Source organism: Poecilia latipinna, unplaced genomic scaffold (assembly GCF_001443285.1).
Source record: "Poecilia latipinna isolate Pla-1442-1.1 unplaced genomic scaffold, P_latipinna-1.0 Scaffold736, whole genome shotgun sequence".
Classification (NCBI taxonomy): domain Eukaryota; kingdom Metazoa; phylum Chordata; class Actinopteri; order Cyprinodontiformes; family Poeciliidae; genus Poecilia; species Poecilia latipinna.
This window is the reverse complement of record NW_015113352.1, coordinates 252660-275805: the sequence shown is the minus strand read 5'-3', so window position 1 is coordinate 275805 and position 23146 is coordinate 252660. Positions and strand designations below refer to the sequence as shown.

General features: G+C 40.9%; 5 protein-coding genes across 7 annotated transcripts; 2 read left to right on the top strand and 3 right to left on the bottom strand.

The window, feature by feature from the left end:
* Positions 1–54: 54 nt before the first annotated feature.
* LOC106955453 (putative ATP-dependent RNA helicase DHX30) lies at positions 55–3169 on the top strand. Its single transcript, XM_015045652.1, has 6 exons — positions 55–81; positions 551–710; positions 810–967; positions 1343–1446; positions 1534–1673; positions 2585–3169. Exons 1-6 carry the CDS (start codon positions 55–57, stop codon positions 2836–2838), a joined length of 843 nt encoding a protein of 280 aa, XP_014901138.1. The 3' UTR covers positions 2839–3169.
* Positions 3170–3192: 23 nt separating this feature from the next.
* On the bottom strand, positions 3193–6589 carry LOC106955450 (alanine aminotransferase 2). Its single transcript, XM_015045646.1, has 11 exons — positions 6316–6589; positions 6117–6206; positions 5929–6037; positions 5520–5653; positions 5191–5434; positions 5030–5109; positions 4823–4959; positions 3885–4056; positions 3654–3809; positions 3436–3548; positions 3193–3324 (listed from the first exon to the last, which is right to left on the bottom strand). Exons 1-11 carry the CDS (start codon positions 6418–6420, stop codon positions 3234–3236), a joined length of 1431 nt encoding a protein of 476 aa, XP_014901132.1. The 5' UTR covers positions 6421–6589; the 3' UTR covers positions 3193–3233.
* Positions 6590–7689: 1100 nt separating this feature from the next.
* Positions 7690–13283, top strand: LOC106955451 (ranBP-type and C3HC4-type zinc finger-containing protein 1). 3 transcript variants are annotated; one of them, XM_015045649.1, is made up of 9 exons: positions 7690–8183; positions 10473–10647; positions 11072–11161; positions 11241–11382; positions 11465–11555; positions 11624–11924; positions 12085–12185; positions 12294–12401; positions 12486–13283. In XM_015045649.1, the coding sequence occupies exons 1-9, from the start codon at positions 7920–7922 to the stop codon at positions 12534–12536; spliced, it is 1323 nt and encodes a 440-aa protein (XP_014901135.1). In that variant the 5' UTR covers positions 7690–7919; the 3' UTR covers positions 12537–13283. The 3 variants fall into 3 exon arrangements, with proteins under 3 accessions (XP_014901135.1, XP_014901134.1, XP_014901136.1); XM_015045648.1 differs by having other exon boundaries at positions 12082–12185; XM_015045650.1 differs by having other exon boundaries at positions 7691–8183; positions 11639–11924; positions 12082–12185.
* A 951-nt stretch (positions 13284–14234) lies between these two features.
* gpaa1 (glycosylphosphatidylinositol anchor attachment 1) lies at positions 14235–19673 on the bottom strand. Its single transcript, XM_015045645.1, has 13 exons — positions 19562–19673; positions 19141–19237; positions 18534–18713; positions 18327–18438; positions 18087–18234; positions 17877–17978; positions 17547–17743; positions 17261–17457; positions 16551–16704; positions 16336–16407; positions 16054–16250; positions 15168–15338; positions 14235–15068 (listed from the first exon to the last, which is right to left on the bottom strand). The coding sequence occupies exons 2-13, from the start codon at positions 19212–19214 to the stop codon at positions 14825–14827; spliced, it is 1848 nt and encodes a 615-aa protein (XP_014901131.1). The 5' UTR covers positions 19215–19237; positions 19562–19673; the 3' UTR covers positions 14235–14824.
* Positions 19674–19907: 234 nt separating this feature from the next.
* exosc4 (exosome component 4) lies at positions 19908–22255 on the bottom strand. The gene is made up of 3 exons (XM_015045651.1): positions 21974–22255; positions 20753–20959; positions 19908–20681 (listed from the first exon to the last, which is right to left on the bottom strand). Exons 1-3 carry the CDS (start codon positions 22142–22144, stop codon positions 20322–20324), a joined length of 738 nt encoding a protein of 245 aa, XP_014901137.1. The 5' UTR covers positions 22145–22255; the 3' UTR covers positions 19908–20321.
* Between the last annotated feature and the right edge of the window lie 891 nt (positions 22256–23146).

Genomic DNA, 23146 nt, shown 5'->3' with positions numbered 1-23146 from the left:
GGTTTTCAATTTCTTAGGTTCTCTCGGGAGCTCGTTCACAGCGCGGCCATCACGATGACGTTCAAACCGGAAGCCTTCCTGGTTTGTTTTTAATAAATGTGTTATTTTATTTTTGTTGGAAAAGTTTAAAATGTTTTACTTTAATGCAAAAATAGTGACAAAAGTAATTATAAATTGTGACGTGCGTCACTGGATCTCAGTTTTATACTTAGATGCTCAGTCTACCATGTTTACAAAATGCAAAATGTTTCATAATATTTAAACCCCTTAGTAGCAGCTTTGAAGAAACCCATCATAATAAGTCTGTTAGGCATAACTGTACTGGGGACTGCACTTGGATCTAATAATGCAAATATTGAGGATTTGTGAACACACCTAAGGTCAATAGGTCAAGGGGTTTATTTGAGTCCCTGTGTGTATTTTTCAAGTCTGTTAATAATCAGAAAATATGCTCAGCAAATCTTTTTAAAAGAAAACCAGAGCATTTTGGGAAAATGATCAAAGTCACAATTTTAATTATGACTTGACTAATTGTACTTTGTTTGTCTAGGCCAAAGAGGAGCTGAGCGGCTCCAGCTATAGCGACTATCTGGTGTTCAGTCGAGCGATTCTGGGCTGGAGGAAAGTCCAGCATGAGGGGGCCAGAGGGGAAAGAGATGACTATCTGGACAAATACACTCTGTCTAGAGGCAGTCTCCGATTTATCAATGGTTTGTCTGAGCCACTCGCATTCAGATTAGTCTTTTCCAGAAATTTGGAGTAAAGTTTCGCTTTGACATAAATCCTGCTCTTGCTTCATCCCGTGGCAGGTCTCATCTCCCAGTTCAGTGACAACCTGCAGGAAGCGCAGCTGGTTTCCCGTGCCAGTGAGTGCCAGCGGCAGACGTCTATCTACAATGAGCACAGCAACCAGGACGAGCTGCTGAAGGCCGTACTGCTGGCTGGGTTGTATCCCAACCTCGTTCAGGTATACGATGCTGCATACTGGCTTTTGTTAGTGCTTCTATGCAACTGCAATAAGAAAAACCCAATTGGAAAAATGTTGGGTTTGATTCCAGCTCCATCAAATATCAGTGTGCTTTTGTCACAGAGCACTAAATGCCATGTTGCCTAGCAATCTGTGTGAAAGTGTAAAATAACTTACGAGGTTGGTTTTGAAAAAGCAACAAGCAGGTTTAGTCCATTTCACTTTCATACTGTGCATGGCTAAAGATTTCCAAGAAAAAAATATTTAAATGATAGACTATTCTGCTCTCGATGAACATTATGTAGCTTACATTCTGGCTCAACCTAATATCACTGCCCTTTTTTTTCTTTTTCTTTTTTTTTTTTTTTTCTGAAGGTAAAGAAAGGCATTGTTACCAAAGGGGGGCGCTTTCGTCCCAATAATCTCGCTCTGCGCTCGCTCAGCGGTCCGGTGCTGCTTCACCGCTCCTCAGTGAACAGGTTTGATCATGTCCAGACCTTTTCCCCAACAGAATGACACCGAGTGGGATAATGGTCATGTTCACTTTGTCTCCCTTTCCGTTGCAGAGGCAAAGAGGACCTCCCCAGTCGGTGGCTGACCTTTTTCAGTGCGGTCAAGTCTAACGGGAATGTTTTCATCAGGGACTCTTCTGCAGTTCACCCCCTTGCCCTGCTGCTGCTCACTGACTGTGACATTTCAGAGACAGGTAATGTGTTTGTCGCGGTGCATGCAGGAAGCACGAGCATTTGGAGGCGACTGTTGCAATCGTTTTTCTCCTTAATACATTTTAGACTTGAAGACTTTTTTGTCAAAGGGTGTGTGTTATTTGGAAAATTACACCTACATGCCATTTCCTTAAACTCTTGTCCAAGCGTGGCAAAATTGTTGGAATGAAATCTCCCTTAATCATTCTTTTGAAAGCTCACATAAAATGTATCGTCATGCCAACAGAACCAATCTTATGGAACTTCTCTGCCTCTGCTGTTGTAAATTGAATCTTTTCTACATGTTCTCTGCAAACTCAACTCTTCTATTAATTTCGCCTTTGCAACTCCATTAAAAACTTCAGCTGTTCACCTTAAATTTCTTCTAAGGTTTCTGCTCTTCTATTCTGTCTTCAACTAGCTTACCAAGGTTACAGCATTTTCACAGGAAATGCAATTTTTCTGGTTGTGTTTTAAAGATGGCTGACATCCACTGATTAAAAATGTTTCCTCACCTTCTAAAATTGGCAAGAACTTTTAAACAAATCTGTTTGCAAGTCACACATACAGGTGTGTCTCAATACATTAGATTCGCAAAAGTCAAATTTGCAAAAAGATGCACATATTGATTAACAGATTATCTCCATGCCTTCATTTCTTATGATTTTCTACTGACCGCTTATGAAATGGCAACATTTAGAACTTCTAATAGAGAAACGTTGGTTTAATGAAATGCATTTAATACCTGCTTTTAAAGGTTGTTTTTTAAAAGGTACTTTTTAAACATAACAAATGAGGCTTACCAGAATATGTATTCTAATTTAATAAATGTTTTTTCGTAGGTATCAAAAACGGTGATCTTGTTTCATACTTGAACTAAAGTTTTCATCTTTTTTTCCCCCTGCTGTTTCAGTAAACGGCGACATGGTGGAGGTATCTTTTCCTGGCCGCTCTCTGGTGCGCTGCGAGGTCCCACTTCAGACATGGGATCTTCTCTGGGATCTTCGCACCTCCATTCAGACCATGCTCTACCGCAACTTCAACAATCCCAGCAACGCTAACGTTTCTCAAGATGGAAGCCTCATATCCTTACTTGTAGAGCTGCTGAACAACACGGAGTCAAACCCTTTTGTCGAGGTGTCTGGCACAGAAAGTGAAGTAGATTAAAAACTATATATTTTCTGCATGTGAGGTTTGACTCCATGGCGAATTTCGAAATCATGAAGCATTTTTTATTTCGGAAGCACTTTTGTGAAAATGATTGCAACAAATTCAAATCCCATGGAAATTGTGTGCTACTTTTTCTTTGTAAATGCATAACGCCATCACTCCTATCCATACAATGATAGGAAAAAACAGTTTTGACCTTTTTCATTGTATACTAAATGCTTCATTGCTTTCTAAAGGAAGTAGGGTATGATTTTACTCTGAGTAAGGACGGGTCATTAAAATTGTGAACATTGTCAGATTTATTAAAACGATACAATTTCCTGCCATGAAATTTGTCATGAGTTTTGTTATTTTTACTGACTGCAAGATCAGAAGAGACTTTTTTTTGGTTTTCATGAAAACTCCTTCATAAACTGTTCGTGAAAGGCGCTCAAACGTCTCAGTATTTCTTCCATGGTGTCTGTGGGGGTCATGATGCAAAATCTGCAAAGACAAGTGCGAGTGTTGAATACCTGTGCTGTGTGAAGTTAGCCTGTTTAAATGAACATAAAATGATTAATTATTTTGTCAAACGTTTAAGAATTTGAGTCTCACCTGATGTGGTAGGTGCCCTCCTTTTGTCCATACTCAGTCCCAGGACTAAACAACACTCCGGCCTCCTCCAGAAGTCTCAAGCAGTAAAATGTGTCTGGTTGCAGTCCAGCCTCCTGAAACATCCGAATAAATCCGCTCTCATAACCAAAACGCACAAGAACCTTTGGCAGTACATTACGAGTTGCATCATATTGCTCGATGTGCATTTATTCTGAAACCTTGGCTCTCTCAATGGCTTTGGGTGGAAGAAACACTCTTGGGAATGCAAATGCTCCTCCTTCCAGTGGTTGGCAGCTAAAATCTGGGAAGCTGTTGATGACTTCTTCCACCCTCCTCACGTTTTGAGCTAACGAGGCCCTGATGTGCTGCGTCTCCTGCACAACGAAGATCATCCCGACAGCTCAAATTGTTTGTACCCCCAGTCGTTACGGTAAATAAAAATGTCTCACCTTCAAATAGAGAGGGTATGAGGGGTCTCCTGGTTGTGGAGGATTCACCATCACATCCAGAGCAATCTGTCCCAAAATGGGACAGGAGTTGGTGGAGAATAGATTGTTGATGTGCTTCATTACAGCAGGGTCAAGGTTCACAAGCTCAACGTAGCCAGTACGCAGACCGCACCTAATACAACAGACTTATATGAAGTGCTTAAAAAAATCACAGTTCAATCATTCTCTACCACTTAGTTTTTCCATATGACCTGCAAAACATGTAATGATATATTGAATATGTAACTTAAAAGACTGGTATTCTCACCTTCTGAATGTTTGCATATTCACACAAGATGTCTTATTGTGAATATGCCAACATTACACTTCTGTCATAAAGCAACGCATTCCTGGTTGTTTTTTAATTAAAGTGAAAATCTCAAGTCCTTTACTCCACATATATGCTTTGCAGATCTATACATTTTGTTCTAGCTATTCATTTGTTCGGCTTGTTTGCGTAAGATTGATTTGCAACATTTTTCCAAGAGTTTCTGAATGTCAAGTCAGTGGAATAACTTATTAACAGAGATGTATTTTCTTTAAAACAACCTTGGATTTAGGATTAAAGTGGGCTTAGAGTGGCCAATCACATATAGCATCAAGTGGGGCAGTTCAGCCACTTTCCATATTTGGAGCGAGATTCATCTGGGCAGAGTGAACTTGTGTCTCACTCCAAGAGAGTAAACGTTTGTAACTCGTCATAAAAAGAGGAAATGCAAGTTGAACGTTTTTTTTTTTTAAGTTTTTATTTTCTTTATATTCTTGACCCACTTACTACTACTTCTATAAAGGTAATACTTACACTAATACATATATGCTTCAGTACTTTCATTTCTCTGAAGTTGAGCTTTTGTGTTGGGTAAAAAGACACGTGTCAGACAGTGTGATTGAATACTCACTCTCCCATGAGGCCTTTCGAGGCCGTGTGGAAGGATGCTAATTCCACTGAGTCTGACAGAGGAGCCCCAATCTCAGCCAGAGCTCTTTTATAAGAGACAAACTCACTTTCCTTCCCATAAACACAGTCCTGGTACACCTGAGGAGGATGAAGTTGCGTTATACAGGTCCAGTGTTTGAATATTTTGTAAAATTCTTGATTCACTAACCTCATCGGCTAGAAGAAAAAGCTTCTTCTCTGCAGCAAAACGGATCACCTCTTGAATGGATTTTCTGCTTTGAACATAACCTGCAGGCATGAAAAAAAAAAAAAATCTTATTCCAGTGACAGGACACACAAATCATATTGATACTGCCTAGATTTTGCTACCAGCTGGGTTTCCAGGGTTGATCATATACAGAGCAACCGGGTTGCAAACTCCCTTTGCAGAGTCCAGAGCTCGCTGCAGCTCCTCCATCTCCAGCGCCCAACCCCGCTCCTCTCTGAGGTAGTAGGGAACCGCCACCGCTCCCAGCGTCGTTAGGGATATGATAGTGGTGGAGTGGCACGGCACTGGGATCAGCACTCCAGTTCTGGGTGAGGCCTCGGAATTCACCAAGACCTTTAAAATGTTCTGAAGAGCCCAGTAGGTGACACGCTGTGCTAACCAGGTAACCAACAGAAGGAAGATGCAGAATGAACTGTGTCGGTGTGTTTACCGTGAGTGCCCACTGTGAGCCAGGGCTGATGTAAATGTTTTCAGGGTGACATGGAACCCCTCCATCCCGTCTCATAATGTATTGGGAGATGCTCTGAAGTATTTGTGGTATTCCTGCTGTGGCACAGTAAGAACCTGGAGACGTGACAGAAGTTCTTTCAAATTCACAGAAATCAGATTAAAACATTTTTTGAGATTATTTTTGGTGGCGATATGGAAGCTTACTTCTTTTCTGTTATGTTTCTGTCATAAGGCTGACCCAATATTTGTACCCTCCACAATTATTATCATTACTGGCAACTTTAACCACATACTATCTCCTCAAATGAGAAGCACAATTTACTTTCTCCATCCATGATTTTACCTCCAAATATAGTGAATCTCATACTGGACAAATGCAAAAGTCTTACCTACACTCCCTCCTGCACATGTTCCCAGCAGCCGCTGAGCCCTCTGCTTGACATCTACCATCAGCTTGTCTCCATCCATAAGCTCAGGGTAGAGACAAGCTGCAAGAACCTACAGGAGAGGACAGCTAACAGTTATTTGGACAAAACAAGGAAATAAGTGTAAACCTTGGTTGTAAGTTGTCTCATACCTGTCTTACAAAAGAAAGAGGTTTCACACCTGCCCTGTGTGGGTCACCCCAGGAGACATCAATCACCTCTCTGTAGGACTTTCTTACTCCCTGTGAATTGAGACATAAAATAAATAAATAAATAAAACAGAAAGACAGTTAATATTTTTAATTGTTTTTTCCATTTACGTATCGCAAATGTATAGTGTCTACGTTTTACCCGTCTGAGCTCCTCCTTGATCTCGTTGGTTCGCCTGAACAAGACGAAGTTCTCCATCTGTTTCATATTTCTTACATCGGAGCTGATCTCCTGCAGGACAGACATATCTGTGATTTTTTTTTCCTCTCTGACCAGAGATGCTGACCAATGCAGTCTGAGCAGGACGGCTCCTGATGTCCTGAGCAGCTCAATGGAAGTGAAACCAGTTTTCTTGTTAAAGATACATGATAAAATGTAGCAATAGGTGTTAGATTAACATGGTGATGTGCTTTTAGGTGTGGCTGTTTTGACTTATTCCTTTATTAGATAATCTACAAAAACATCAGCTGTTGTGAGCAGCCTTCTTTTCCTTTGTTATTTTTTAACTTTGGTTTCTGATCTGGAACGACAAGACTAATCAGTAATGTATTTTCAATCAGATCTGTTTATCTGATTGTTCAATATTTCCTAATGTAAATATGGAAAGCTACATTTCACAACTTTAAAAACGGAATGAGGATATGCTGAATTTCTGCACTTTAATGCCTGACCTTAAGCAGTTAAAGGAGCATTCCACTCTTTTAATCAGTTATAGCATTTACTTAAACATAACAGCATTGGAAAGATATTTTAAATTAGTCATATACAAAAAATTAACTCATGACCCATTTCATAAGTAAAACATTATGTGTCTGTAAATTATATAGTGGTGGTCAGAAGGCTTGATGGGGAAGGTGCAGTCAGACTGCTTCAGGGCAGCTGAAGATGTCTGAGACCACCATCAGTGTGTGAATGTGTTTGTGGATGGGTAAATGATTGAATGCAGTGTGAAATACTTTGGGGTCATTTGCTCTAGATAAAACGCTGCACAAGAACAGGCCATTTACCACGTTGGACAAAACCATTGTGGTGTAAATAAGCAATTAAAAAATACAGAATTAAATTACACACCGACAGTTAACACTCCTTTATAAACGTAGCAATACAAAGACTATAACTTGCATGTCTGAAAACGTTTACACAGACAGACATAAATGTATAAGTTAATTACAGCACGACAAATTAAAATATATATATATAAAAAAGAGTTAAATTATGTCAGAAATTTGATGTGAAACTAGTTTTGGATATAGGTTCAATAAGAGCAATTTATTTCAAGCACGACATGTTTCTGTCTATTTTTGATTAAACTCAATAAAATATATGTTTTAAATGTAAATACTATCCAAGTTTCCTAAAATTCATTATAAAGTGATGGCTATGGACAGGAACACTCTCCTGTTGCTCAAATGAAGACTGAAATCACTCTGCTGTTGTATTACACAGTTATATGAAGAAGATGCTCAGGATTCTGTAATGCTCTTTATTTTATATAATTTTCAGATTGGCGATTTTGTTTCTCCCCGGACGTAAATAACAGACGTGCTGTTCTTCTTCCTGTTTTGTTTTTCTTTCGCTCCCCATCTGCTCGGTTCGATAGAAATGGAAGAATGTGCAAGGCAGACACACAACCACAGTCTACCCGTGAACATACCACGTCTCTTTAAACCGGGCCGAACCGTGTAGACCCTACAGCAGAAGCAGGCAGAAGCAAAGACCCTTCCTCCGGTCCCAGTGTCCGAAACATGGCACTTAGCTCGGGCAGCTGGGCTCTCCCAGCCCCGGTGCCTGCCTCGTCCCAGCAGCCTGCGTGCAGCGGCCCCAGCCCGGCTGCATGCTGCAGCACTGTCCTGATGTCAGTCCGCGTCTCGGTGTCCCACTCCGGGATCAGACCCCTGTGCCTACCTGGAGCGGGCAGCGACTCTCTGCGGCTGCAGCTCAGCATGGACCCGAACCTGGCCGGAGAGTTCCGCCTGGCATTGCGAGATACGAGCGGAAACCGCAGTGTGGTGAGGTTCCATCCGCATATTCGTTTGTTTACCTGCAGAGCTGCTGTTAAACGCTCAGATGTTGAGGAAGCACCCATGTTCCTACATCCCTCATAGCAATGTTGGCCTGGACAGTGTAGGCCATCTTTGAGCAGTTCAGAAGCGGATTCGATATTTGACCTGCTTTCACAACTATACTACTAAAGTTACATTCAGAATTATGAAATCATACTAATTTTAGATAGTGAATATGCGGGCTGAGCTGTATGCTACCCACCACATTTTGAGATGTTGTATAGTAACTCTAAATCACTGCATTTTCTTTTGAGCCCTTCTGGAACCTACCCTTCAATTACTAACATACATCAATACAGTCAGACGTGTGTTTCGAATTACTGCTGCCAACTATTAAATGTGCCGCTCTCCTGCTTTCATTACCAGAAAGTTCTCTTACATTAGTTCTTTTGTTTCTTTTTGGTGTATCTGCTCTGTCTTCTTTAAGCCTCGGTCGGTCCTGGCAGATGGCCTCTCATACTGAACCAACTTCTACTGCAGGTTTCCTCCTGTTAACGGGGAATTTTCCTCTCCACTGTCGCTCCATGCATGCTCGGTGTGAGGGATTATTGCGAACGTAACCACACAATGCAAGCAAATCAACGACTCGTCGTAATCTGCTGGATTTCTTTTGACAGAAAACTTTTAAAACTAATTTGAATAATAAACTAAGCTTAATGAAGTATTCTATAACCAAGATCAACTAAAAAGTATGTGCAATTTAGTTGAAGTGACTTAATAAAGTGCCCTGAAAATACATTTGTTATGAAATGGTGCTATATAAATAAACCTAATTGAATTGAAAATTGAATTCTGCTTTCCAGGTTTTGGTATTTGTGCATCGCTGACCCCAGATAGCTTCAGTCAGACAAATTTGGCTTTCTCTGGACACATAGGGAAAGTGTCAGGCCTATTTCAGCCAGCTGATTGGTAGTTATATTGCATCCAGAAAAACGTTGGGTCACTTTTACACTTTTTCTCATTAAAAGGACTTTAAATCACAGAATCTGCATGTTAACTTTTTGAAAAAATAATTAAGACAGAAAGTCTCAAAATTTGATTAAAAAACTAAACAAACAGTTTGGAGCACACTGGGAGAAATATTAAGATACTGTGGAGTCCCTGAGTTGCCGTCAGAGTAGAAATCTTTCAGTGTAGCTCTAAACAAACTGTGTACAAAGAAAGGTAGCTCCACCTTTTCCATCTCTTCAGGGACTTAATGATTCACTTTCTGGCTATAATGTTTATAATGTCTTTGAATAAGATCCTTTTGCGAACAGAAAAAAAGATCTCAAGATTTTCTCAAAAAGTACTAAAAGTAGTAAAAAGTAGTGTAACCTTAGATAAAAACAAAAAACAAAACAACCACCACAAATTAAAGTTTGCTCTCTTTTTCTGCACTTCTCATACGTCAGCGCGAAGGAATTCGATACACTTTTAAGGATAATAAGTTGTTACGTTAAGTTTTTCACCCTGCCAACATGTAGACTTCACTTGGCTCGCTGTATCCAAACACAACTCCCACGTCTGTCCCGTGTTTGCCAAGTTCGCCACATGACGTCCGCCTTAACCCTCGCAGGCTCCAAATCTGCTTTTCATCTCCGAGTGAGACGTTTTCCCCACCGACAATTGAGACGCTTTCCGATTTGCATGGCTTTACTTTGATCCCCGCTTCTTTTAGATCATCTATAACTTTTTTTTTTTTCCTCAGTCATTTCAAAGAAGTCACGGACGTCTTCTCTCTCTCTCTCTCTCTCTGGCGGGAGGCAAAGCCTCTGTGACCTTATGTTCCCTAAAGAGCTGCGAGTGTAAACGGATAATGTTGAAAGAGTAATCTCTGGGGATTTACACAATTTCTGACAGATTCTAATGGGGATACTTTCTATTTTTTCTTGTGCAAACTGCAAAGGGTACACTTCCCACCAACAGGTTGAACTGTGCGGTTTTTTAGTTCACGTTAACTTATGCTCAAACGTGAGTGTGAGGGAAAAGAAAAGTTTTTGGAAATACTGAAAAATACATACTTCTCTGCAGATCCATAAGCTTTTTTAAAATATTTTTATTAAAGCCCAATCACAAACTGGAGAAGAGGAGCAATCATTTGTTCAATCATCCACTCTTAACATGCATCTACAAATAATCTGATCAATCCAGACCAACATTCTCTTTGGTTTTGATACGTTTCGATCTCACACTTAACTTGCCTAAAGTCATTTGCAAAAGCCGTTTTGTCACAGCATGTGTCCTTACCTTCAGTTCATTGCAGAGTTTGACCTGCGCTCGGTGCAGTACGAGGTCAAATCCTCTCGCTGTCACGAGATGCGCCTCGCTGCTTCGCCTCACGACTGCATCCGCTTCAACTTCCGCTGCGACCGCGAGGCCGAGGCCTGGTCCACCGTGGTCATATCTTCACTGAGGGAGGCGCACAGAGGTCAGTTTGAACAAAACTCGTGATTTATTTATCTTTTTTTCCTCTTCTTTTCTTTATAGCCTCGACATTTCTGTTGAAGATGCTGGGAGATTACTGCAGAGCACAATTGTTCATCCCTGTTGAGCTTTATTACTTTATTACAAATAGATCTTTAAATGTGAGATGTCACAGGTAGAAATCCATGAATTAAAATATCATTGAAAATGTATTATTTAAATAAAATATTTATTGTTTTCTAAATTGATTTTTCAGCTGGTTTTATCTTTTGAAATATATCCGTCTGATTTCCTCTCAGGAACTAAATATTTTACTTGAATGACAATAAATCAGAAAACCTCTGAGTAACTGCGGCCTGAACTGTGTGTGAACCACCACATATTGAGATGTTGCACAGTGACTCCTCTCACTGCTCTCTCTTCGACAGTGGCAAACATAAACGCCTGCGAATCGGACGGGAAACACGACTCCGACGCAGCGGTGGATCAGAGGAGCTCGACCTCTCTGACGCTCTGTGGTGAGTCTGCCGCTCTGCGACACTTGCGTCCGCGCTCGCAGCCGGCTCCGGAAGCGTCACCCTGTCCTGTGATTTTCAGAGGAGCTGTGTTCGGAGCTCTCCAAAGTGATCGAGGCAGGCGACATTCAGGCTGCCTCCCAGCACGCGTCCGCACTGGCTCGACAAAAAGCGACGCTGACGATACAGCCGTCCCAGAAAAACTACACAGATGGAGAAATCAGGTCAGGATTAAAGCGGGTAGGCTGTCGACCCGGTCCGTTTCACTTATAGTTCGACTTATGCCGTGATCCGTGTTCTTTCCAGTTTATCCGTGGTGGTGGAGGACGCCTCTTCTTCTTGTTGCGTCACAGTTATAGTCTTTCCCTACATGTCTGTAGCTACACTCAAACAACAGGTGAGAAAACTGTGAGATTGGCGAAACGGGCAAAGCTTCCGGTGGCTTTTATCCGCAAACGTCCATAGCTGTGGGTCTTCCAGGTCTTTCTAGAGTACGGTTTCCATCCTCGCGTGCAGCGCTGGGTGATCGGTCAGTGCCTGTGCTCTGATCCGCGGTCACTGGCTTCCTACGGAGTTCAGAAAGACGGCGACACGGCGTACCTTTACCTGATCTCTGCCAGACAAGCTCGCGTTACACGGCAGCTGTTCCAGCAGGACCTGGAGAACTCCCTGATGGCTTCGGCGCTGCCGCCAGGAAGCAGCCTCACCTCCCAGGTCTGGAGGGGCTACAGCACTCTGCCCTCCAAGCTCCCGCACAACAACCAGGGTGAGTGCAATAAAAGTCACTATTTGGTCTTCTATTGTCTGTCACCAATGCCTTGTTGCAAATTCCTGTTCATGAAAACAAATAGATAGTTCTTCAGATAGCCGTCTTTCATCTTTTCAAGTTTTTGATTATTTCTCTGTCATTAATCTATTTTTACCAGAAACAGGTGGAGGGAATAACAAAGCAGGAGACATCAAAGACGTCCTCGATTTTGAGAAGCTGCAGCTGAACGATCACTCCAACAAGGCCAGCAAGACGCAGGTATCTGAGGCGTTCGGTGTTCTGAACAGGCCACGGACGGAGCAAACTAAAGGGTTTGGTGTCACGATGGAGGGATCTAAAATATCTCAACTTTTTTTCAACTTGCAGCAGACGGAGTGGGCCTGTCCCTCGTGCACCTTCATCAACAAGCCGTCTCGCCCGGGCTGCGAGATCTGCGCCACCGCCAGACCCGACGTGCAGAGCTGCATCCAGCAGGTACTCCCGCACATCTGAGTCCAGCTGAATCAGTCTGACCGGCCGCCCTCACTCAGTCACCACCCTTCTCTGTCTCTCACCAAGGAGAAAGGACGGAGAGAGGATTGCAGAGAGTCTGGCTTGAGCCGCAGCTGACTGCCCGTCATCGTCATCGCCGCCTGGATTTCGTTTCTCGCTCACGTCCACACACACACACACGCCAAGAGCGAGCCGTTTAGATCTGAAACACACCTGTTGGCAAAAATACTCACAGAGGGAGAACAAAGTGCACTGATCACCATCTGACTGGAGCGAGGCAGCGCCACTCGATCTGCTGACAAGAGTTTTGTCTGTTTAAATATGGACACCATGACATACATCTCATTTGGCCAGACATCTTTGCTATTTGTTTTAGAGTGGGTGTCTGTGTGTGTGTGTGCGAGTGTGTGTGTGTGTGGCGCAAACAGCCTGATATTTATTTTAGCAGAGAAAGGGAGTGAGGTTGTTTCTTTGCATCCGATTGCAGCCGAAAACGAGGGAACGTCGCGTGCAGCGAGGGCAGAATCAGATGCTTTGTGCAATAGCCTGATAATCTGTTCATCTGTCGTCTGCAGCAGGACGACGGACTAATGCCAAAACATTGTCGGAAACGAGAGACAAAAAGCATGCGCCATGTACAGGGTTGTATTTAGTGTAATATTTTTACTAAAATGCATTAACAATGTGATGTAAATTTCAAATGGTGGTTTAATTGTACTTGATTTCCTCTGAGCTGTGAAAGCGAGGAAAGATCCACTCTCAGTGCATAATCTATATATATAAAGGAAGGAATCTGCCTGAGTGTCTGTCTGTTCTTTGTCGTTTCCTGCAAGCATCTTCACAGTTCCTCAGACACAAAAAAAACAAAAAAAAAAAGACAAGAGGGTCGTGAACCGAACATCAAAGTCCAGGTGGTTGGACTAAAAACATCCTTAAAAGTTGAAACACATATAACAAGATAAAATATCTCAAATAAGAGTAAACTAATACATTCATGAAAACATGTGAAGTATAACCTAAAATAAAATGTAATTTAAAAGTCAGCAGTACGCCAAGTTCTTTTCCCCCATAATCAAAAAAGAAATGTTAATTAGATATCTATCACCGTGTAACGAATCAAGAGTTTCACTTTAGTTTGAATCACTAAAATAAGGTAAGAAAATTGTTTTGCAGTTCATCTTTATCAAGTCGGGACAGGAACTTTTAAATAAAACTTTTAAATAATTTTGAATTATGGCATGGAGCGTTCCATTCTAGTCTTCTTAAGTACCACAAATAACCCATTACTACTTTTACAAAAAGATATCACCCAAGTCTGCCTTTGCTGGTATACTTTGACCATCAAAATAAATTCCTACCCCTGCCTACATAAATAGTAGAGGTACGCAGGAACAACTCAAGATTGTGCTCTTCTCATTCATTCAGATCTATCTGTGCTGATCTAAGCTCTTGATTTATTGTTCCACTACATTCTGACCATCAATGGTCAAGAGCAAAAGAATGAGATCCCGGACAGCAAGTGGTCGAAATGTTGGTTGAATGGCCTCAGCCAACCAACAGATGTGGTGTAGATCTCCATCACCTGCGGAGCCACTGCTTCTCTGCATCGGCTGGAGTCAGCTGAGGTGACAGGATGCCAATGGATGGAGAACCGAGACACGGTCAGGAAATGCTGAAGGGAGTCACCAGCGTGAAGAGAGAGCCGCTGTGGAGAGAGGACTGTGTCGGCTGGACGGACGCTATAATAAGTTACACCTTTACATTTTTAAAAGCTCGAAAGTGAAACGAAAGCAGAAACAAACACAACACAGATTCAGTTTTGGACATATTTAACGTTGTGAGTTATAAATACGAAATAAACACGTCTCGCTAAACAAAAATGACAAAAAACAAGTAGAAAATATCGGTGGCAGCTCGCTTAACAGCTTATCCACTAATAGCGTCACAATAATTATCAGGCTAATATCTTTACCATCCTGTCCCTCAAGCAGTTTTTAAAAACAACAGTGCAGTCTTTTCTTCAAGTACCACAAACCAAAGTATTAAAAATGAAATCAACTTTCCTTACCAAAGGAAAAATTGTAGTTATGTCCACTATTACATGTCCCCCTCCCCTACAACTGTTAAAAGTTATGTAAAGTACAAACCACTTTATGCACCGCTTAAAATGTTCTAGTTGGCCACAAAATGGCTGCAATCTCTGGAAGGTGAAATACAAACTTGGAGTAAAAATGTCAAACCAACAAAAAAAAAAAAAAAAAAAAACACAGTCATTTGTTTCTCGCAATGTAAATGTCCTCGTTTAACTCTCCAGTGGATCTAAGCATATTTCTTCACATTCCACCCCCCCAAAAAAGTAAACCTGAGATCATCCCAAAGTGTGAAGCCTGCAGCAGACCTGCAGTCTACTTCCAGAAGAGGATGTTCCAGAAAAGCAGCCAGCACGGATAAACCATCAAGGCAATCAGCGGGTATACCAGAGAACCGTACAAGTAGTGGTCCAGGATTCCCTGCGAAATAACCGACAGGTACAACAGCCAGCCGTCCTGGAAGCTAACAGGCATTTCCTCCAGCTCTTGGAAGAAAAACACAGAGAAGAGGAGCGTGAAGGCTGGGCTGAGGATCACCAGGACGACAGCTGACAAAGTTCTGAAGAGAAAGAGAGAGAGTGGAAAAAATCTGATCACAGTTCAGATTTATTTTGGCGAGACACAAATGTTGACCAAAGAATGACCGTCGGTGAATTACTTTGGCACGTGGGGTGTAACAAAAGCAGCGACGGGCACCAGGGTGAGAGCCAGGATGAAGCCCAGGGAGAAGTTAATGAGGGCTGTGCAGCTCAGTAGGACGGCCAGGTACAGAACGGCAACGAGCTTCAGCACCCTCCAGCCCTGCTCTGTCCCCTCACCCGACAACAACCTGCAACACAACAGAAACTGCCAAAGTGACAGCTGTCTCCGCTTCAATATGGAAGGAAATTCATTTTTACTTGAGGCATGACCAAATCACCTCAACTGATCCAGCTAAGCATGTAGAGCAGTATGTAGCAATGATTAGAGTCTGATCAGAAGAAGTTTTTTTTGTTTTTTTTTTGTTTTTTTCAGTGTTTGGGGATACAGGAAACATGGCCATAATTGATGTCAGCATAGTGGTAAAAAGTCAGATCTAAAATATAAGACTTAATCCAAATCCACAACACAGGCAAACCTAAATATTTATTTAATCATAATGTTGGTCAGTTCTTATGCTGCGATGTTTGAATGACATCAGATGACTGATTGAATGATGGATGGATTTTAAATCGAAGTCTATACGGTTTGTTGCCAGAATACATAGCAACTTAACACTGTAGTAGCTCTAGATTTGACTCCTTGTGTCCTTCACCTGGAGCGAAATCATGATACAAATCCTGCCTGCATGTCCGAAATGATCAGAAATGAATATTACAGAGGACAGATTCTATTTATATTTCAAAGTATCCACATATTGGTTGGACTCAAGATTACATAAATAGGCCTTTGTTTTTTGTTGCCCTTTTAAATTTGTGGCCAACAGTGTCGTTCCGGACACTGTTGGTTAAAAAGACTGAGCATAAATGAAAAAGTCGAGTGTCAGAGGTTGTGTCATTCGGTACCTGTGTGTGTTATGAGGCAGAGCCAGGCCTGCTGTATAAACAGCAATGGCTGTGAGGACGACGGCTTCGGTCTCCGAAACCGGGAAGTGTTCGACAGCGATCTCCTGGAAACGGGTTGGCAGGATGTACAGGGCCGCTCCGGTCAGGTGGCTGATCACCAGAGGAGTCAACACTGACAGAACCCCAGGGCTGGACTGCTGCACTCAGGGGGGATTTTATGGGTGAATATGCAGGAACAAAATGCCTTCGTCTGTCATCAATTTATCAGTGTTTATTTCTAACCTGAGCGATGTCACCAACTCCATCCGCTGCTACGGCAGGTGGACTGACAAGCTGCACCCAAAGGTCCAACGCCTGGACTTAAAGTCAAGGAGGAGAAATGGAAAGATTGCACAGCTAAGATTCAGTCAGTAATAGCAGATGTTTTTTTTACGCTGACTTCAGCTAAAACAAAAAAAAAAAAAAAAAAAAAAGGTGAAATCATCATCAGAGGATACACGAAGCAGCAGGATGACCGCGAGGAGGCCGAAGGCAGGCATATAGTATCCAATAGAGACAAAGTGGGAAAGTGATGGCATGAGGTAGAAGAAGTAGGACTGGTGAAGGCGTTCCAGAAGATTATTCAGTTTTCGAAACATTCCTTCCAGGAGTCTAAAATGTAAAAAAAAAAAAAAAAAAAAAAAGACATCAGAGATGCTAAAATTTCCAGATATGAATTGAAATTTCATTGACAAAGTTTTAGAAAATAACATTTAATCAGTGAAAAGGCTTTATAATTCCTGATAGCTATCCTTCATTGAGGGAGAAGGAACAAGTGATTAAGGTGCATGAGGTGGTTGGTCAGTGTGCTGTATTCAAGCATATTAATGGAAAATCAAGTGGAAGAAAAATGTGTGATATTACAAGGTTATTCAAAAATTTGTTTATTCTGTATGATATAGATTTTTTTGATATGCACATAAACCTGTAGTACAACATTTTCCTTAATACGCTTGTGATTATTTTAAGCTACATTTTGAACAACAATGTAAAACTTATGCAGTTTAATAAACTTTTAGAGAACAAAATGGAGAAAATAACACATAAAATGCTTTGTATCCTTGAAGCCTGAACATCTGATAAACAGACATATGTAAGAAAAATATGACTTAGGGTTATGATAAAAAAAAATAAAACAATAAAAAGAACAGCAATCTGCGGTTCTGACCTGCCGACGGTGGTGATGTCCGTCTTGTACTGGCGGAAGCTGTTGATGCCCTTGATGGTGGCCGCCTCTATGTGGTAGCGCAGGAACAAACCGTGGTCTCCCCACGGCCGCCCGCTGGCCTGCTTCATTACCATCAGCATCATGGTCTGGACGGCGTGGCTGTAGCCTGACACACTGTCCCAGTCGTTCCTCTGCAGCTACAGAAGCACCGGCAAATGAAAGTAAAAAGCTATAATCCTTCAGCTCTGCTAACCGGATAACGTTGTATGTGTTTACAGGCCTTTACCCGGCCCTGGATGGTGCAGAGGACTCCTATCTTCTGGCAGAAAGCGTAGAAGAGGTTTGCCAAATCCAGGTTTGGCAACTGGCCATTGAGGCCTTCCAGTATTATGTCCAAACTGGTGATGACGTCACTGCTGAGCTCCAAGGACAGAGCAGCCTGGATTGAGCCACCGCGTCCTTGTAATGGAGACCAGTCCATTCCTAGAATATATATTAAAAAAAATTTTTTTAAAAACACACGCACCAAGATGCATTGTTTTTGACTAAATCAAGTACATGTGACTTGCGCCTCTTACTCGAGGATCTCTGCTATTTATTTTGACGGGATGATCACCTGTAGTGTTGGTGTGGTGGTAGCTCTCCAACCAGGCCTGCATACCAATCAAGTCATGCTCGTTCACAAGGAAAATAATGTCCTTGGCCCAAAAAACCTGACCTGGCAACCACAGAAGAATTACTTGAGTCGTCGGCACTGAATTTAAGTGACAAATCTTTTCAAGGTTTTCCAGATTGTCGCTGAACAGTCAGAAGGTGCACTACTCACTGCGGAAGTAGTGAGCCAAGCCCAGCAGCAGCCCCACAGCCTGGTTGTTGTTGTCGCCGGGGCTGCAAGGAGCACTGAGCACCAGGGCTTCAGTTCGTGGAGCTCGAGGGGCGCGAAGGATCCCGTAGACATTTGTACCTTTCACAATCTATTAAGAACGGTACAGTCAGTCAATATTTGAGAGAAATAAAAAGAGAAGAGAGTGCAAATGTAGGAAATTAATTGTGGCAATAAACGTACATATCTCTCTTTATTTTCATCTGGAAAGGGCAGCGTGCGAGAGAAGCTCTGGGTGAACACCTCCAGCCCTTGAGCCTGCATCGTTTTCACCAGCCAATCCACCGGCATCCCACTGCAAAGATGTCAACCTCATGTTGGGATTTTCAATTAAATCAACAGACAAGATAAACATTAGAAAAAAAAAAAAAAAAGGAAAAAAAAACATACCCAACTTTTTTCTTGTGAGCAGCAAACTCTTTGCCTGTGGCCAGAGCTCTTTCTCCTGAAGGGAAGCGCTCCTCCACCATGGTGGACCCCATGGCATTCTCCGACATGTATGTCCGCAACGTGAACGGCTCAAACGCTAACCCCATAAACCAGCACACACCGGCGAAGTAGCAAAGTGCACTGGCATGCAGAAAGAGAAGAAGGAAAATTATTTACAAAACCGAGCCAAAATGTAAAACTGTAGTCCCGTTTAAGAACAACAGGACTATTTCTAATTTCGAAAATTTAAGCAAAAATTTTAGAGGAACTTAACACTAAAAACTTTCAGCTAACCTAAAGATATAACCTTTACTCAAAGACAGCACTTCTTAACACTGTTTGACCTCAAGCGTAATATAGATCTAAACAAATTATCTAAGCAAAGTGCTCTATAAATAAAACTAGTTGATGGATCTAATTCTTATGCTTCACATGGACCTCAATAAAAACTTTTAGACGACAGAAAGAGATCACGAGACAGTCTGGATCCTATAAAAATAAAGGATGTTATTAAAATGATGAAACACAAAACAAAGCTGAATAAGACCCAGTTGCGACTGACACTCACCAGATCGGAGCATTGAGGCGGGTCAAAAGGTTGATCAAAGCCCGTCTCCTGTTGGGATCAGACAGCAGTCCCATCTTCTCGTTTCCTACACCGGGTCCTGCAGGAAGCGTACATACACGTCGACTAAGAAATACACTTTAATAATCTTTATCTTAAGAAGTTATAATGTGGAACATAATCGCATATATTACTGTCACACGCTCCAAAACAAACATACATATTGAGTTTTCATTCATTGATCAAACTCTGTTGTCTCAACAGTATTCATGACAGCTCTTCTGTGATTAGCCTTATGCTAACCAGTTACCAAGCAAGTTTTCTGAGTTTGTAAATTTCCCGAAACACGTATTCATCCTCAATAAGGATCTGTTTTTGGTGACGAAGATGTGTCTTATAACGTTTCAAATATACGAAAGCTTACCTCAGAATAGTAGTGACATTCACCTGCAGAGGCGAGGTTTCATCAGAGCAGCAGCTGGCTAAAAGTCGGTGCTATTTCCTTGTTTTAGTGGGAATGTATTTACTGCGGACCGACTTCCGCTAAAAAATGCATCGAAATAAAATTGAAAATGAAAAAAAAATAACACAAAGGTAATCTTTAAATAAAATTTTTATATGAAAAATGAACAAAAATAAATAAAAGTAGCTCCCAATTTAAATTGATATTAGGAAGCCGATACAACTGTTTAAAGTTGTACCTCGATTTAATTTTGCTCATAAAAATAAAACAAAAACATTGTAAATTCAGAGTAATACATACGCTTCACTGAAAGAACAAGGTATTACATTTATTGTGTTTCTGCAACTTCAACAACAAAGTACAACTCCTCTGGATTAACAGGATAGAGGCAAAAAATAAATAAATTCTTGCCTCAGCAAATTGGCACAGAAATGGTTTTGTTGGCTTGAGGGAGAGCAAATAAACTGACAAAAATATGACTACAAGATAGATCTATATATTTTATTTACAGCATTTTTAACTGCTTCTCATACCTATTTCCATTTTGTTCCTGTCCATCTAAACAATCTCATAAAACAAATTATTTATTCAAATTTCATATACAAGAAGCAAACAACTGACATCTTCATTGTTAGGCTTATTTACGTACAAAAGTATAAAGAAATGCTTCTAATGAAATAAATGAAAGCAAACAGTTTCTTTCAGAATCCCAGTGAAGATGTTACTCTCTGGAGAGCACCGACGCTTCTTGGAGGTGCTGCCTCACCACCTCATCCAGCACCTTGCTCACAGATTTACAAGCAGTCATTGCGGCTTCAATCAGAGTTTCCAGGTGGTCCTGATGAAGTCGAGCGTCCATCTGAACGAGAGCAATCTGTCCTCCTCGGGGCAGCAGCGCCAAAGCCAGAGAACTCACTCCTCCGCTCTCCTCAGCATAGCAAAGGTCGGCAAGGGGAGTCTCGTCGACAAAACCTACGGTGCAGGCGCAGACGTAGTCTCTCATGGGGATGCCTGCATCAATGACTGCCAATGTGGCTGCATTCACACATACGCTGTAGTTCCCTCCATCTGACTGTAGAATCTGGAAGAGAAAACATAAATTTAATGCAACACAGCCGGTTGGACTTAGTAAACCTTCAGTTTTTAATTTACCTTCACATAGATGTCTATCTGAGAGCGCGGGAAGAGCTGGGTCATCACAGCAGCTTCAAACGTCTGCTTCAGGTGGAGACTCATCTCAGTGGATTTGCGATCTCCGTGTGGTCTCCTCTTCCTCTCAGCTGTGCTGAACGTGGCCATGCTGTACTGGCAATTGATAACAGCTCGATCGTGAAGAGCCCGACTTCTGGAGCCCCGCATCTGAGGCAGACACAGACAATAATGTCAAATAATTCAAGCCCAGCTATTAAAGGTATGGTAAATCAACCTAGGGATGGTTATAATATTCAGGAAGGACTAAAGAGATGCAGAAACACCAGTTCCCTTGCCCACACAGAGTATATCATTATGTTACCAAACAATCCCAAACAAATATGAATAAAAAATTATTTTGGAACAGATAACCCATGCCAACAGTAAGATGCTGGGTTAGTATCAAATATCAAGTCCCAATTACCCCTGGATCTTCTTGATGCCCAGAGAAGGGTGTGGTTTCTCTGCAACTTTAATATTAAAGTTGGTGAGTATACGTACAGGTGATTTTGAGTGCATATTTTGGATGCTGTGTGGATTAGAGAAAATCTCAAATAAATTAAAAGTTGTCCAACAAATAAACTTAATATTAAATGGGTTGTGCGTCATTCCTCCCCAAATTACTATGGCATATATGCTGATAATTTACATTTCTGAGCGTAACAGCATCTAACTAAATATCTTTATCCTGGATAAATAGATGTAGAACATATTGTTACCATACAGGTTTTGTTCCAATTTTTGATATTTTATAAGAATGTATTAGAATTTATAAAATAAAACTATTTTAATACAGCAAAACTCCCACAGCCTGTTTTACAAGAGTACAACAGTACTGTTGTTTTTTTATAGTACCGCCTATAAAAATAACAATACTATTGTTTTGATAGGCCTTTCCCTAGACTCACATGATTTAATTAAATGAAAATGAAATGACAAAAATGCTATAAATTAAATTAGAGGGAAGCCGTCTTTACACATGTAAAGCCTAACTGTAAGAAAAAAAATCAATCTTTTAACAGAAAATATGATTGGATTATTTTTTTTTTATTACGAATAAACATTTTTTAACCTTCATTTTAAAGTTACGGCCTTCTAACAAGAGGTAATTTCTTTAAAATAACGGGAATTTATTTAATTACTCTGCTCTGCTGTGCCATTCACTTCTCCAGATGTACTTACCTCGTGCGGACCGTAGACGACAGCCAGAGCCTTGGTGTTTCCTTGCTCTAAATAAGCAGACCCGTCAGCCTGGGCAAACACTCCCATACGGGCCTGAACTTTCCGTAGTTCGGTGGCTTTTCTTCCATCCAGGCGGTATCCTTGATCAGAGAGCAGCTCTAAGCCCGCCATGTTTCCGTAACTTTCACAGCAACGCCACAACCCACGTGGTTTTACTGCTACACTACATTACCCATCAAACACTTAGGAGAAGATCTACGGCAAAACCAAAGAGCCAAAACCCTACAGATGCGAAATCTTGTTTACAAACGTATCTTATTCACATGGATATTTTTGGATAATTTATTTGGTGAAGGGTAGATGGAATTTATTTCATAAAACATAAACACAAAATAGAGTATTTTCTATTAATATAAGAAATTATTTTTTTGTGTGTGTGTTTTTAATGATTTACAATGGGACTTAAATAAGTTTAGGTGTGACTTTAATAACAGCTTTGAATAAATTGTGACTACATAAACAATAATTAGTCTCTGTATAGTTAAAGATTTATAATTTTGTTTCCATTTTTAATATGGACTACTCGTCATGAAATACAGGTAAAATTAAAATGCATTTAAAATCGAAATTATTACTAAAACGGGCAAATGTGGTAAAAAAAAGGAATAAAAATATATTCTAACAAAATAATTTAAGTATTTCATTTATATTAGCATGTATGTTGTTTCTTTCTATAAAGGAAGAATATGTTTATCCAATAATTAACCACTAAAGCATATAATCTTTCAATAAGTCGTAAGTTTCTAATATATATTGACAACTTTAACACTCAACTGTTTGCTTCACATATGCACAAAAAATACATTAAAGCTGCAGTTGGTGACTTTATAACAATATGCTTATGACTGAACTAAGACCCTCCTCCTGGCTCTGATTGGTTGTTTCTGACCAAGATATGTATTTCTGCAAATGGCAATAGAACCACAGGTAGGAGACAGAGGAGCTTGATTTCCTCACAGATTGCCTGTATGATGTTGTACTATTGGGCGATATTGATCGGTTTAACAAAAGATGTGAAATTTAATTTTTTTTCTGAAAATTTGAAAGTAAATAAAAAAAATGAAAAAACTAATTCTATACAGTAAAAAAAAAAAAAAAAAATCAGATTTTTCA

Bases quoted from the DNA above. Each gene is read 5' to 3' on its own strand.
- LOC106955453 (XM_015045652.1), top strand. From the start codon at position 55: ATGACGTTCAAACCGGAAGCCTTCCTG. The intron at 82-550 runs GTTTGTTTTTAA...TTGTTTGTCTAG, and splicing joins TCAAACCGGAAGCCTTCCTG to GCCAAAGAGGAGCTGAGCGG. The intron at 968-1,342 runs GTATACGATGCT...TTTTTTCTGAAG, and splicing joins TGTATCCCAACCTCGTTCAG to GTAAAGAAAGGCATTGTTAC.
- LOC106955450 (XM_015045646.1), bottom strand. From the start codon at position 6,420: ATGTCTGTCCTGCAGGAGATCAGCTCCGATGTAAGAAATATGAAACAG. The intron at 5,654-5,928 runs GTAAGACTTTTG...TCACGTCTCCAG, and splicing joins ATGTGCAGGAGGGAGTGTAG to GTTCTTACTGTGCCACAGCA. The intron at 3,549-3,653 runs GTTTCAGAATAA...CGGATGTTTCAG, and splicing joins AAGCCATTGAGAGAGCCAAG to GAGGCTGGACTGCAACCAGA.
- LOC106955451 (XM_015045648.1), top strand. From the start codon at position 7,920: ATGGCACTTAGCTCGGGCAGCTGGGCTCTCCCAGCCCCGGTGCCTGCC. The intron at 8,184-10,472 runs GTGAGGTTCCAT...CCTTACCTTCAG, and splicing joins CGAGCGGAAACCGCAGTGTG to TTCATTGCAGAGTTTGACCT. The intron at 11,556-11,623 runs GTGAGAAAACTG...AAACGTCCATAG, and splicing joins TAGCTACACTCAAACAACAG to CTGTGGGTCTTCCAGGTCTT.
- gpaa1 (XM_015045645.1), bottom strand. From the start codon at position 19,214: ATGGGACTGCTGTCTGATCCCAACAGGAGACGGGCTTTGATCAACCTT. The intron at 18,235-18,326 runs GTACGTTTATTG...CGTTCTTAATAG, and splicing joins ATGAAAATAAAGAGAGATAT to ATTGTGAAAGGTACAAATGT. The intron at 17,979-18,086 runs GTGAGTAGTGCA...TGTGGTTGCCAG, and splicing joins CTTGGCTCACTACTTCCGCA to GTCAGGTTTTTTGGGCCAAG.
- exosc4 (XM_015045651.1), bottom strand. From the start codon at position 22,144: ATGGCGGGCTTAGAGCTGCTCTCTGATCAAGGATACCGCCTGGATGGA. The intron at 20,960-21,973 runs GTAAGTACATCT...TGTCTGCCTCAG, and splicing joins TCGTCTACGGTCCGCACGAG to ATGCGGGGCTCCAGAAGTCG. The intron at 20,682-20,752 runs GTAAATTAAAAA...TTTCTCTTCCAG, and splicing joins AGATAGACATCTATGTGAAG to ATTCTACAGTCAGATGGAGG.